The 15,351-nt window shown below is 41.9% G+C and overlaps 1 protein-coding gene across 1 annotated transcript in view; it reads left to right on the top strand.

The window, feature by feature from the left end:
- The window catches only part of CELF4 (CUGBP Elav-like family member 4), a 1,317,354-nt gene that overhangs the window by 1,157,231 nt on the left and 144,772 nt on the right, over positions 1 to 15,351 (top strand). The window contains exons 10-11 of the mRNA XM_078674731.1: positions 5,048 to 5,152; positions 9,303 to 9,383. Coding sequence (XP_078530857.1) covers positions 5,048 to 5,152; positions 9,303 to 9,383 — 186 coding nt within the window. The remainder of the gene's footprint in view (positions 1 to 5,047; positions 5,153 to 9,302; positions 9,384 to 15,351) is intronic.

The following is a 15,351-nucleotide window of genomic DNA, read 5'->3' as shown; positions in this document are numbered from 1 at the left end:
GCTGCAGTGCATTATTTAAACCTCAATTTTGCATCAACTGACGAATGCAAACAATGGAATTTGCACTGACAGAAAAAATGCGATGTTGCTCAAGTCAATTGGTGCAAATATTTTTTGTTTATTGGGAAATCAAAATCTAGGGGAAATGGTAGTGCAAAAGTTTTCTTCTTGGGTGCATTGGCTATGTAGTGTGGCCCTAAGTGTACAAAAGTGCCATTAGTCTAGTGTAGGTATTCGGAGTGTGGGTGGGTAGGTGCACGCGGCAGTAGGTCCTAGGACACACCTCCTTTCTTCTTACTGCAGTTAGTCTCGGCAGCAGACCTCGGCTGGGCGTGGGGCACTAGCTGTTGCAAGAAGGCGGCCCCTGGTCCTCCTCAGCTCTCCAGACTCCTCTGGTTGTCTAGTGATTGAGCGCCTAGAAACCGTAAAAGGTGAATATGGGCTGTGTAAGAGACAGGTTGATCTAACCTAATCCAATGACATGCAACAACATACAGAGGCGGCTTTTCCACTTTTTTGTGTATATCTATTCATGAGAAGAATTCCACCCATATGTAGGTTGCAAGAACTTAGCATGTGTAGATGAATACCCTTCAGTATGTTTAGCATACTTTCATGAATAAAGATATATGTATTTATTCAGAAAAATGTATTTGGAGGATCAGGGATGGTAAGACAGACTGCATATAGGAAGTGGGAGATAGAAAGACAGACAAAGGAGACGTCGCCTGCTTCAGAGGCTCTTGTAATTTGCGCTGTAAACAGCAGATCGCTGCAGCGCAGACTTAAATATACAAATATTTTTCTATTGATAAAGGGCCCTGCATGCTGCCTTTTTGAGAGGTGACCTGGCACACAATGTTCCTTTCTGCCTTGCTAGCTTTCATTTCCCTCTTGTTTGTCACCATGGGACCTATGTAGATGGAACCAGATGCGCGAGTGTGCGGGGTGGCGGTGGGACAGGTTGGCTGAAGGTTAAAGGTCAACAAAAAAATCTCAGGCGCTATGCACTTCCACTGAGGAAAGACACTACAGGCTAGAAGGCCCACCGGCACCCTTGGACAAGTGTTGGGATGTATTTTGTACCAAACCCCAAACTTGCCTTGCAAAAGGGAAAGGGTAAAAGGTACTGCAGATGTCCTACGAGTGTCTGGTAAAATGGACAACATTGACTGAAAGCAAATCAATGAAAATACCACTTGTGTACAAGTAGGCGTTTAGGTGTTGACAATAACTTTGCCATATTTAGATCTGGAGTCAGAATTCCCAACCTTTGGGTTATAGAGGCATAATTTGGAATCTATGATTGCAATTGCAAATTCTTTGAGTATTGTTGATAATCCACTTTTGTCACGTACGTTTGCCGGTATTCACAGTCATTGCTAATGGCTTTTATCTCTCATTTTGCACCCCTAACTGCAGCAGTTAGTAAGAGTGCAAATAGGAAGCAAAATATTTTTAAACAGCCATATATGTTTGGCTATAGATTTTACCAAATTGAAAATTATTTTTAATGTGTAGTAAAAGGATATTACAAGTTAAGGTGCCTTTGTACCACAACCCTAACTCAAAACCCAACATAGCTCAATTTTTTAAGTTTCAGCATACAAAGTTTGTAAATGTCAACAAAGGAGTACATTTATTAAATTAGAAGTCTCCTCTTTGTTATGGAAAATGGAAATTTTTAATTAATAAAATATATCGAAAGCCATTATTGGACATGGAGCAGTCGTACAAGATTTGTGAATTGTTTGGGTTTAAAAAAAAACATGCTAAGCTGATAGATATCTTCCCCGAAATGATGCTGTAACAAACTTCATGAAAACCGTAGCCATCCTTAGAAAACTATGGCCCAAGGGAGCAAGGCGGGATGATTGTAACAATAGAAAGGCCCTGTGTATTGCTGTCTAGGTGCTTCCTGGCTATTGGCAATGACACTGTAAAGGAACTGACACTTCCCATTAGACCTTTTAACTAGGGAGTCCACCCTGATTAGCAGAGTGTATTCAAAGAGTAAAACCCTCCAGACAAAACATATTAAGGTGTATCGAGTTCACCGCTTCACTGACTTGATACGCTCCCACGTCCGTGAGTAAACGCCACTGTAGCTCTACAGAGGCGAGGCACCAGAAAGGATAGAAGAAGGCAGTCAAATTACACATGCCCCATTTATAAAATATTGCAATGCTTCTTGGTTTAATTTGCATAATGTTACATACTGACAATAGAGCCATCATGCACTATGGGCCATATGTATCAAGCAAAATTGCATTCGCAAACGCGAATTTCGGCGTTTACGAATGCAATTTTGCCAAATGGTATGTATTAAGTCAAATCTGCGTGCAAAATAAGGAATCGCGAAATTTGCGATTCCTTAAATGCAATGTAAGAAGCACCAAAAAAGTGCAATTTGGCCTTAAGGAATCGCAAATTACCACCAACTTCAAGTTGGTGGTAATTTACGATTTCTTTGAAAAATGCATTTTTTTGCATGTTTCAAAGTGCAATGTGAAGCACATACATGCCCTTAGGGCATGTATGTGTGCCACATGTGCACCCATGCTTGTTTCAGGGGTGCAACAGGGTGTCCTTTTGACACCTCTGCACCCTTGAAATTGCATTAGCTAATTGCTAATCGCACATTGAGAATGTCTTCCCATTCATTCCTATGGGCCTGTAGGCCCATAGGAATGAATGGGGAGGTATTCCTTAATTGCGATTCGCAATTTGCGATTCGCAATTAAGGAATATGTAGGATTCGTAAAATTTATTGCAAATCCTACATACATAGCATTTTGAGATTCTCAAATAGCAATTCGCAAAAAATCGCTATTTGAGAATCGCAAAATGACTTTTTGATACATATGGCACTATATTCCATAGCCTTCACGTGCTTTCTTGAATACTCCAGATACATTTTCTTCTGTGTATGCGTAGATCAATTTATCTCACACCACTTTACTTTTTCTCATTCCAACCCTAAATTGGATATGTTGGAAATGTGTTTTATCATTTTCAGATAGGAAGAGAAATTTTGATTAGGGAGTTGAATGATCACCCATTCCATAGTTATCTCAAACACCTCAGCACAATGTGTTGCCAAATTACAGATAGGCTGATTGGGCTTAGCCCACTCCTGTCAGCCACAGAAGCTGACCTGTTCAAGGACCCTCAAGCAGAAATGACCAGCACTTCCATAGAAACCAAATTAAATAATACAATAAGATTGGACAATTATAACTCCATCAGTATCTGTTTTTAAAAAAGAGGATGCCATTGGAAAGGTATAAAAATAAGGGTTTATATGTGTGGAGATGGGTTTTCACAGGATATTGTGGGAATTATACTAAATCTGTGCAGTGTTTACAGGAAGATGCTTTAGCTTTAGAACAGCAGATCTTAACCATTGGCCTTCTGAAGACCCCTACTATAACCATTGGAAGGTCGGGGTCCCTGCTTAAGGAGTTTCTACGATTTGAACCTCACAACAATACACAAAAATATAAAAACAAGCATGCATATTAGAAATATGTTATGTACTACACAAACAAAAAATATATAAATCGTAATGTTAATGGGAAGGTTGGAGCTTTTTAAAAATATAGTTTTATTTCAAAAAGATGAAGCCATAAACTAGACTCTAGCATATTACCATGTTTTTTTGTTTCTCATACATGCTCTCTTTTTGACTGGTGCACACCAGTACTTCAACAATCATCCATTCTAGATTCTGTTTGCTGGACTTGCACTGCTCCCTAGAACAATGTAAAGGATATTGAATACATTTTTCCAATCCCAAATTCCTTCACATTTTTTTCTTCCATTTTATATATATTGTTTTAATGTAAATATACATAACTGATTTGCTAATATTATTTAATTTTCCAAACTGTTGCGGACCACCTGAATGGGTGTCATGGACAGTTTAACAGTATTTACTTTTGGCTTTTAAAATATGCATTGTGGACTAGTGTAAATTGATTACATTTGATTTCAACTAAAGTATTCCATGTTCCACATGCAAGATTACCTGTTAAACTAATCAGTTGAGCGCTTTACACAGAGAGGATCCAATCTTCGGATGAGTTCAGGAAAGAAGGAATTCTGGGGGTACAGCAGTGGACAGATGTTGCTCCTACACAATAGCACTACCCTGCCATCTGGTTTGGGATACTACATTACATATCTTCATGCATGTTGGAGACCCATTAATGGTGTGGTATAGATGATATAATGCACCACTCTCTCCATCTGAAGTCATAAACTTACACCTCCATACTCATATGAGTCCATCTTGAGCTCAGTGTCACACTTACGACCCATGCCTAAATAGGACTGACTGCTATGAGCTGAGCCACAAATGTATTTGTGAGTACGGAAAGTAGCGCTACAGGAGTACTCCTTTATATACTTTTACATATTCTAGTGAATTAGTCCTGAAATGTCCAATTCTCTACTAGTAAAATACCTTTACAGTGCTTTCTATTTATCAATTAATATTACCTGAATATTCTCATTGTATTCCCATTTTAAATGTTTTGGGGCAACTCACCAAGGTGCATTCGAGTGTGTAACGGAGTACTCCTGTACATACTATATTAGCAGTGTAGTACTTTAAATCAAAGTAAATGGAATAGGGTTTTTCAGGGATTTCAGAGTCTATTTTGCTGTGATTAAACTCTAAAATAATGTAATTGTATTTGCAAATTCAGCTTCAGGATTTTTGATTTATCATATGTCATGCCATTCATAATGTAGAGATACTTTAATGCATTGGGGGTATGTTTGGTATGTATACCTATGTGTTGGGGTGCTCACTGACCAAGTTGTGTATGTAAATTCCAGCTTTGATGTTCACAGTAGCCCGTATAATGCAACAACTGTATTTTGTGTCTGTTGTGTTTGTTGCCTCCATCGCCTCGTACTCCTTTGCGCTAGTTCTGCACGTTTGTTTCCCGGAACGAAAGACCTTTGCTGTATCAGCTCTCGTGTCTTGTTGAAAGTTCTCCTTTTAAAGTTCTCTTTTATATCCATCTGTATTCACCAGATGACTGCAACTGTTTCAATACCCTGAATAGACACCAGACTACAGCTGGCCTTTGCTTTCTCACCTCAGAAAAAAATGGCCAACTCTTTTGGGCCCAAAATAAGTGTGAGTAACATTCTGTTTAATGCGGGGGAAACCTTTAATTAGCCGGGTCCAAATTCTCCCTCGTGAATCGCTGGCCTCCATCTCCCTTTACAGCCTTGGGGAAGTTCATGGCTGGAGCCAGGTCCATGTTCATAGCCTGTGTCAGTGACTGTGAGAGTAGAATTGTCCACCTCCAGTACCCATGCCCCTCCTATAGAGTAAGCTGGTCCGCGTACAGTGCTCCGCCCCCTGTCCATAGTAAGATGGCGGTTCTTGACGCCAAGAGCAGCATTGGTTACAATGCAATGCAATAAAAGATAGAAAGGAAATGGAAAAGCAGTACTCAGTCAGATAATAGGAATGCCAACATGATGCACACTATCCATTAAAAATCTCACAAATATATAAGAATGTGTGCACGGGTAAAATGAAAATCGATCCCTTCCAGACTATAGAGAGCAATAAGTCCTAATTGATTTCTTTGGAGGTGTAACTCAATTGTTTGCACTGTCACCATTTTTATCCAACTATATTCATATACATATATATCAATCTTACTAACCAAGCAGCCTGTATAAAATGACTGATATTTCATGAAATAATAAAAAATTTTATTGGTATGACAGAGCCGCTGCCATATATTGTTTTTTCTATCGTAAATGCAATCTTCTATTCATTACTTTATTTTGCTTGTGTAGATACGCAAGATGCAGACGAAAGAGAGCATGTTTGCTAGTTTACCCATCTCTTTCAACTGGAACAGAATGTGTTTTCTCTGTGCTGATTTTTAGTATCATAATTTCCTCTCATAATATGGAAATCTCATTGTATAGTGCATTGTGGGAAATCAGTAAATCATCCATGATTAACTGTTAGGGGAACTAAGGGCATTGTTGCCAGAAAGTGTCATCAGTTGGCAGTAACTTCAGCATGGGAGAGACAGATCTCCTGACTGCACTACATTAATCTGTCAGCCCACACTAATAGTCAATTGCAAATTCGTTATATGGGAATGTATATAAAAGTAAAACAAATTGACAGTAGGATCCACAAACTCACAGTAGGATCTAGGGCCAAAATGAATATAATATTTAAAATTATTATATTCAAAACAGAGAGGAAACTTATGGATATGGTTCTTATCATTCCAATTCCTAATATTTTAAAAGACCCTTTTACCTGACTTGACAATTCACTGGGCCTTTCAGAATACTGCGATACATGTTTGTTTTATTTTAAAAGAATTATAATTTTCGAAACCAATTTTACCAGCCATGTCCAATGGCAAACAAGGGGTTGCTAGTTTTCTAATCTAGGACTGTTTAATCAAAATATGTATGTTTTGTTAAAGTCTATATAATAAATTGCTCATTTTCATTAAATATGTTTTACCTGGGGTTTGGCAGCATGCTTCAAGAGCATTGTTGCACTGAAAGACAGACTTTCAACTATGCTTGAGACCCTTAAGTCGATGGTGCCCAAAATACACTAATATCAGTGGTTCTATATTGAACATTTTCAAATAATGTTGGTTGTTTTGGTCCAATGGCGCTGAACTATATTAGCTGAACAGTTCTCTCGCTTCCATGAGTTCCGTAATAACCTGATCGCAAGACATGTTGAAAGATCAGAAGAAGGGTATTAGACCGAAGAAGGGTATTAGCCAAAGGATAAGTAATTTTGGTGCTCTGTGTCCTTTAATACTCCTTTTGGTTTGCTCCTTTATCATAGTCTGTAGAGCGGGATAAGCAGAATCTCACACTGGCCTTGCCGGGGAAAAGGGACTAGACTCCCAACTTAAACAGCCATGATTTGATAATTGTCGACATAGGTTTTTGCTTTATCACTGTCGATCGTAAAAAATAAGCTATAGTCGCAGAGTAGACATGGACACTATGGGCTTGATTTAGAGAAGATCAGTGATCTATAACTCCTGGATCGACATCTATAGAAATAGAGCCCGGATATTTTAAAGGGGAAACGCCGATCATGAGTGAATATCCAGGATATGCGGCCTTAGCCCTTTCATACACACCGTCTTACTCTAGAAGGGGATTGGGTTTTACTCATGGTTGGCTAGTTTTTAGACAGCAACATTTCAAAGAGACTTCATTCAACATTCACTGCTTTAAAACGGATATAGAAATAAAGGAAGAAAAAAAAAAACCAATAATAAAATTTTTCAGTCTTCCAAAAATTGATGACTTAATTTGTGCAATAACATTAATTTCTATTGTAAGATTTTCATCAGCTGCAATTGTTACTTAGTTAAATCCTCCAGTGGACATACGCCTATGGAGGAAATTAAGTTGCCAGTGCTTTTCAGAAAACAGTACATTACCATCTTCCTCTAAATCAGACATGGTTACATAAACCTTTGCAGAGGGGCAGGCATAGAGGAAAAACACTCCCCAGGTGCTTACTGCACATGTGATACTGACTAGAACCAGCAGATTTTGTAGCAGATGAAGCATAAATAATGACCTCACACTCAGCAGCTAAAATAGGATAAAGTGTTATATGCTATGTGTGACTGTTTAAGTAAAAAAGAACTTACCGAAATAATGTTGGAAAATGCTTATACAACATTTTGCATTTATAAAGGGTTAGGAATTTAATTTGCTTCATTCTTGGTTGTGTCCACGGAAAAAATAGCGGAAATCAGTTTGCTAAATCTAGTGCTTAGTGTAAAATGTACGTAATACAGCACCATCACTTGTTTCAAGGAACTGTAACGAGTTCTACACATAAAGAAAAATAATTTCATAATTTCAAAATTACAGGCTAGGACCCTGAATGAGTATCAGAAGTGAATGCTTGTAATGCCTTAAGCATACGAGGGGCTCTAATCACATAACTTCAAAGCGCTGTGGTGTGTGCAAAATTACAATGTGTTTTTTAAATATTAAGTGGTGAATTGAATTGGGATGGGAATAGGGTGATCAGATTTTCAAAACAGAAAAAGTTACAGAAAACTGACATAGAAGTAGAACTACAATCTGAACACTCCAGTATAGGGCTATAATGACAGAGTGCCTAAACAACGTGATAGCACAATATCAAATACGTTAATATTGGGTATTTTTGTGCTTATCTCAATGAGGTAATGATATACAAATGTTTTCATCCCTGATTCATGTTTTCTTTAAACTATTAACACATGGCACTGATTGATTACATGAACAGAGGATTATGGGGAGTTGCTGAGCTGGTGCTGCAAGTTACAAAGCAAAATATTTGTGTAAAAGTTATAAAAATGGGATATACCACAGAGCGTAAACACGCTGGGACATGCTGTGTGGTGTGCAACATGCAAGCTTGGCTGATACCCCTTCTGAGGGAAGGTAGAATAGAGCAAAAATAAAAACTTTCAAAACACGCGCGACCCACCCTCCCCCCACCCTCTTGGGTGGCTGGTAAAGGAGTGACAGGGGGGCAAGGTGACTGCATTGATAAGCTGATCTTACTTTATCCTACTCTGCCACTGGCCTGCTGATCCTCTCTGTGTACAAGGAGTCACAGCAAGAGCAGAGTAAGGCATGTGCAAAGTGAGCTTCCAAGGTGCCCCAGAGAAAGCTAGGTTTCTCTTTAGATCACTTATGTGTACTTTTCTATTAACCTTTAACATATAATTCAATATTATTAGCCAACATAGGGCTAAAAATGGGTAATGCAAAGGTCTCCAAAATATTTCTTACCTGGGGCCCCAAAATCCTTAACCTCTTCCATGCTCATGACGGCTCCCGGCCGTCATGAGTCACGGTGGGCGTATGCTGATGCCGGCTGGGAGCCGTCATGACCACGCCCGCGATCGGAATCTTCAGCACTGCGGCGGAATTCGCGCCGCAGCGATGAGGCTAAGGTGACATTGAGTAAGAGAGTAGGTGAAAGAATTCCCTTAAAAAAAAGCTGCCTTTCCATCCACAGTGCTAAGCAGCCCAACATCCCAGATACACAGGTTAGACTGCCCTGTGCCAAAATTTAGCGCATACCAGCAGGTGCCTTCACCAGCACGCCTTATGTAATTCACTTCTACGTGGGGTCTCTGCCCAGAGGTGGAACAGACTGGGGATGCTCTGGTGCCTTATAGTTGATGCTTAATTTTATTGCTCATGTGATGCAGCGGACTGAGCCATAATAAATTCTTCTTTTCTATCTCTTCTTCCAATAGCTGCTTACCCTGCGGCCTACGGCCAGATCAGCCAAGCATTTCCACAGCCACCTCCCATGATCCCGCAACAGCAGAGAGAAGGTAAGTCCAAGAGGGGGCTGGCAAATGATTGGGAGCCCAACCAGGAACACAAGAGTGCAATGCAAAGAATGATCATTAATTAAGAGCAGAAAAGTGTAGCATGCTGATCATTGGTTCATAGGAAACGGAGCATACACTAAACATGTGTTAACACAGCCAGAGTCTATCGTCAGTCTTTAAGCCGTATGGTTCTATTTTGGGACATGAACTCAAGTGCTTTGATGGCAGTGCAGAACCATTTCTACTGTGCTCTTTGTGTCACTAAAACCAGACAGTGCCCCAAAGAACCACACCCACCCTAAACCCAAAAAATGACCTTGCCACCCAAAAATCCATACCCATTGTAAACCCTAAAAAATCCCTTGCCACACAAAACCCTTATCCACCCTAAACCCTAAAAAATCTGTTGCAACACAAAAACCCGTACCCACCCTAAACCCAAAAATTCCCTTACCATGTAAAATATATATGTTTGTGCATGTGTATACACACACACACACATACACATACACATATACACACACACATAGATATATACACACATACACATATATATATAATACACTTACATTTTTCGTGGTAATGGTATGCATTGTAAAGGGAGGTTGTGATAAAAAAAACTGCGTGGTAAAGACGCTTGCATTGTTAAACTTTCGCTGCAATAGCAAGCTTGGTTCCGGCCTCGTTGTATTTGCTGTTTCCTGTTTCTCTGGATCCAAATATGAGTGATTTTCCGGGAACTCATTTAAGGCACAAACAAATAGCTATTTAGTATGCAGTGTTAGCTTGTTTGATGCATAGGGAGGATGATTCTTAGCATCATAAGTTTGTGGTTGGCCTTTTCTATCACTACTGAGATCTCGAGTGTAGTGGAAAGTTTGTGCATGTGCCAAGGTTTTTTGCTGTCTGCACAGAAATGTAGCTCCAATTCCTCAAGCCATAGAAAAGGTCATCTGTCCTCAAGTAGTCCACAGTCACCAGTGTTTCCTTCTTTATATGCTGATGAGACATCAGCAGCTCTCCCACATCCTGTGACGTTTGAGCTCCAGGCAGGTTGGGATTTTTTGTTTTTTTTATGTTGTTACCAAGCTGGATGTATAATTGGACTTGGGGTTTGTGTAGCCTACCCATCCATACTCAGATTGCTCTTTAAAAATAGAGTCGTGGGAAATACATGGAAGACACTAGTTGATGGGTTTCAGTAAAATAATTTTCATTTTCATGCCCACATTCCAAAGAGGCCAATGACCAGCTGACTTGTGATGACCTTAAAAGTTATTACATGCGTTCCAATGAGGATTCAGAGGAAGGAATTCTATCAGAAAAAAAGCAGCAAAAGATGCCATAACATTTCTAGACGATGGCATATTCTATGTGACCTAATTAGAAAGAGGCTTGGTGCATGGTTAGAAATCTGCACGCACACAACTGCTGCCTGATCATTGCACTTAACCGTCCACAAAAAAGGTGGGTATCTGATCTAACCTCCATCATGCGGCAGACATCTTTGGATGCATTTTCAGATGGGTGTGGTCAAAAGTCCTGTTCTGCTAGTTAACTTTCCTCACCTCTCCCGTCGATTCCTCTGACAGTCAATGAGTCGAACATTCTGTGTAGAAATGTCTCATAGAGCTTTTACAGTAAGTTTGCTCCCCCCTCATCAGCTTTGTAGGAGCATTCCTATCAAACGACAGAAGCCGTAAAATTCTCCCCACAAGGATGGGTGCATCCAGACTGTATCCACCCTGTTGTTAGCCTGTTATTAGCCTTCATTGTTCCTGCACCCACCCTCTTGTCGGTTTTCAGGTACCCCTATAGGGGCCAGGGAAAAGGGTGCAGACCACCCTCTGCCCCACAGAGGGTGCAGTCTGTAATTGTTCCTCCACATGAGTCGTCATCACCCCAAAGGTAACTGCTGCCACCATGAAGTCCATTCACTCAGGGGCCACATCGGACCCCATACCCTACCACACCTTCTCCAGAGGACAGTAAGCCATCAGCGCCATGCTCAAGCCCATTCTGATTGCCTCCTTTTTTTCTGTGACCTTCCCAGACACTTGTAAACACTCAACTTCCAACATTGATGAAGAAATCCTCTGCAGACCCTTCAACACTCTTCGAGTACAGACTGATATCCCTGCTACTACTCCCGGCTAAGATCTTAGAGAAAATCATCAACCGACACCTCACCGAATACCTCAATGACTACCAACTACTTGACACCACTCTGTCTGCTTTCAGACCCAACCAGAGCGCAGAGGTTGTCCTCATCGCCGCCATGTAAGACATTTGCATTCTCAGGGCAGAAGAGATCATGGCGGCCCTCAACATCCTAGACCTCTTTGCTGTGTTTGACAAGGTTTTCCACCCATGCTCATCCAATGCCTACACAACATTGGAATAAGGACACACACTCCTTTCCTGACTGGAAAAATCCAGTCAGTCAGCCTGGCACCATACACCTCAAATGCCTGAGACCTCATCTGCAGAGTTCGGTATAGATCCTCCCTGACCCCATTATCCCTCTAGCCAGCATCTTCCGTTCTCACGACAACAATGTCCTCTCCTATTCCGACGACACTCAACTCATTCTCTCCCTCATGGACAAAACGCAAATTGCCCGGATCATGATCCATTCCTGCATGGCTGACATTGCCCACTGGATCAATAACTACTGTCTGAAGCTGAACACTGACAAGACTGAAACTGCGATCACATCACTATGGGACTGCACCTGGTGGCAAACAGAGCTAGGACCAACACCCCTCCCATCACCTATGTCAAGAACCTCGGGATCGTCATCGACAACAAACTCTGCATGAACACTCAAGTCAATGTGGTAACCACCTCATGTTTCAGTACCCTGAAGATGCTGAGGAATAATTTCAAATAGCCCGAAATCAGGACCCAGACAACTGTCATACACGCCCCTGTCACAAGCAAGCTCGCCTAAAGGGACACCCTCTATGCTGTGATCAACCAAAAACTCACCAGAAGGCTGCAGGTCATTTAAAACTTGGCTTCCAGAATCACTCTCAACCTTCCATGCCGGACTCCCATCACAACACAACACACCGCACCTGAAGGGGCTTTACTGACCCCCCGATATACACAAACAAAAGCAATTCAACCTCCTCATCCACACTTTCGAGGCATTACATACCACTGGCCTAGCATACCTCAACACTCCCTCCTGATTTCACAAACCTTCCAGACACCCAAGCTCGCTGAGACTCCCACTCGTACATGTCCCACGCATACAGAAAACCTACAGCCAGCGATTAAGCCTTCTCCTACATCGCTCCTAAAGCATGGAACGACCTGCCACTACACATATGATGCTTCTCCTCCCTGCTTGAATTCTGCAAGAAGCTGAATACCTTGCTTTTCAAGGAGTCTCACTACGCCCTAGGTTTGTTATACCCACACCTGATCAGCACCAGAATACCTTACAAGGTGATAGCGTGGTCTACAAATTTGCATGACATAACATAATATTGTGCTTAAGATTAAAGAACACCCTGATGCCACTGAGTAACAGGGCACAGCTTCTTGCATTGCACAGAATTGGTGTGTCCTCTTAGAGCCATCGGCTCATGTCTCACTATATGCCACAGAAGGAGGGGAAAAAAATCCATCATTTATATGAGACCGAGGTCCATGCACGAGGGGACGCCCACTCTTATGCAGTGGTAAAATGTGTACAGTAGTTATTATAGAAGTGTTGCACAAGGGTCGGATACTAGTTCTGCACTATGAACGCCTTGCCAGAACGAAGATGATATCCAGCGCCATGCTTCAAAGGCATTTTGGCAATACCCTTGGTCTCGTGACTCCATGTATAGCATCCAACAATTTTGCAACTAACACACGAGCGAAAGCACGGCTAGAGTACCATATTATTTAGGACCACTGGAACAATGCAATTCTGCAGCTGTGATGTTTTCAGCATAGTTATGAATGTGCTGCATTTGCCATATAATCCATCATTGGCAGCATATTATGCACATTTTAACCAAAAAAAAACATTCTATCTCAAATGGATCAAAAGTTACTTAAAACCCAGCAACACTTATTGCTGCACAGTGGAAGGACCTTGGTAACTGTGATTGGTCACCTTTAAGTTGCTTTTTGGTGTATGTGGGTGTTAAATAGGTACTAATGAGGAGAAACCTTTGCCCAGACAAAGTTACCATAGGTAGAAATGACGATATAGCTAAGTAATGCTGTCACAAAATGTGTTGCATTATGCCGCATAATTTGCCTTCTCTTGTCACATAATTTAGTCAACTTTGCCACATAATTTGGTCCTCCCTAGTTGCCACATATTACCAGTGGCCCTGCTTACATAGTTGACTAGTTTTGTGCCTTCATTTTGTTACTCTTTGACCTAACAACAGGAGCAGGTGCTAAAACTTGGAAGCTTGTACCAAGACAGCTAGAGGAAAGGGGGGAGCGATTACTGTGAACCAAAAATGTAAAAGAAATAGAGAGAGAGATCACCACCCCCGCACCCCCATCTTCATCAGCTAATTATGCTGGAGCGGTGACACCTTCAGATCCCACTCACCTACAACGTCCCCTCTGACCCTCGGGGCGCGCTCTTCCCAGCTGACAGCCCTTTTAGCAAATTAGGAGGGAAGATTGTGTTTAGCAAAATATCCCTCCGAATCTCAGTCACCATTAACGCGGAGAAGCGCGCGGCGCCCGTAATGTCAGCGCCGCTGACACCGAGGAATCTTAATGAGCCTTAAATGGGCGTCTGTCAGTCTCCTGGCATGTTTGTCAGTGAGAGGAATGAGTAATGGCCAATAAAGTTTGGGAAGCGCGCGCGCTGCACTCATTTCCGTCTACGAAATGCAAGTTGCACCTCGACTCTGTTTTGACATTTGAATGTCGTGCCTCGCCTGGAAAGGGCTGTCTTAAAATAATTCCGCTCCCACGCACACAACCTCGCCGTCTCCAGAGGGACGGGTGTGATAGACGGTGTACTTGTAAGCTACTCTGCAGAAAGTTTGTTTTTTAAGTTTGTGGGTAAATCTGTGCCTAATCTGCTTGTTCTTCTGCTTGCATTCCTCCTTGACAAGAGCCCACGGGCGTCGCGTGGAATATGGGCTTGGAGAAAGGCCAGCCTCCCTTGCCCTGTCTAGCTTCGGTGTGTGTTTCTTACTCAGGGGTAAAAATAAATATTGCAGCAGCACGCCGGGAGTGGATATCCTGAGGTGGAGCTCGTCGGAGGAGGAGGCTGAGCCGGATTGTTCATGCTTTTCACTGAAAAGACGTGCGCCTGCCACCCGTGTTCGAGTCACGGCGTGGGGCTGCGGCTGGTGGATGCGGAGGGGCACCCGTGCGCTCAGAGGGGGCGCGCTGAGCCGCAGACCCGATGCGCAACGAGGAAAGGTCTATTTCCGAATCAGCATTACGCACCTGTGCGCAATTTGGATAAATTTGTGAAGAGCATCCATACTCTGTACAGTTTTACCCAAAGTTGCCCTCTGTTGCCCCTGCCACTAAGAGGTGGCATAGCTCGACAAGTGCTCTTGGCTAGGTCCAGCTACTGTGTTGGAATTTACAGCAAGAGCGTATAGCTTTGGGTGGATGGGAGAGGGGTTACACCCCCCCCTAATAAATGTATTATGTAGTAAATAGTTGGGTACAAGGGCTTTCAGTCGGGTATGGTAAAGTGTCTGTCAGATTTCACCTTGAATTTTTAAATACTCACTCACACAAAAACACACACACTCTCCTTTCTGTTTTGAAGATCTTAAAACATGTTTTTTGTTTTTTTTTACAAAATACTGTTTTAAGTCCCTGCACAATCTGCACTCCTTTCCATTGGCCCTTAAGTCCCCCTTGATTCGCTGCTTCTCATATAATAGTTAATATGATAGGCCAGCGCGACTGTCAGAAAGTCTGAAGCTCACCCCCCACACTCCCACCCCCAGTCTTTCTGACCAAGCTACCCCAC

This window comes from Lissotriton helveticus, chromosome 2_1, assembly GCF_964261635.1.
Source record: "Lissotriton helveticus chromosome 2_1, aLisHel1.1, whole genome shotgun sequence".
NCBI classification, from domain to species: domain Eukaryota; kingdom Metazoa; phylum Chordata; class Amphibia; order Caudata; family Salamandridae; genus Lissotriton; species Lissotriton helveticus.
The sequence above is the reverse complement of the archived record's forward strand: the minus strand, read 5'-3'. Positions and strand labels throughout refer to the sequence as shown.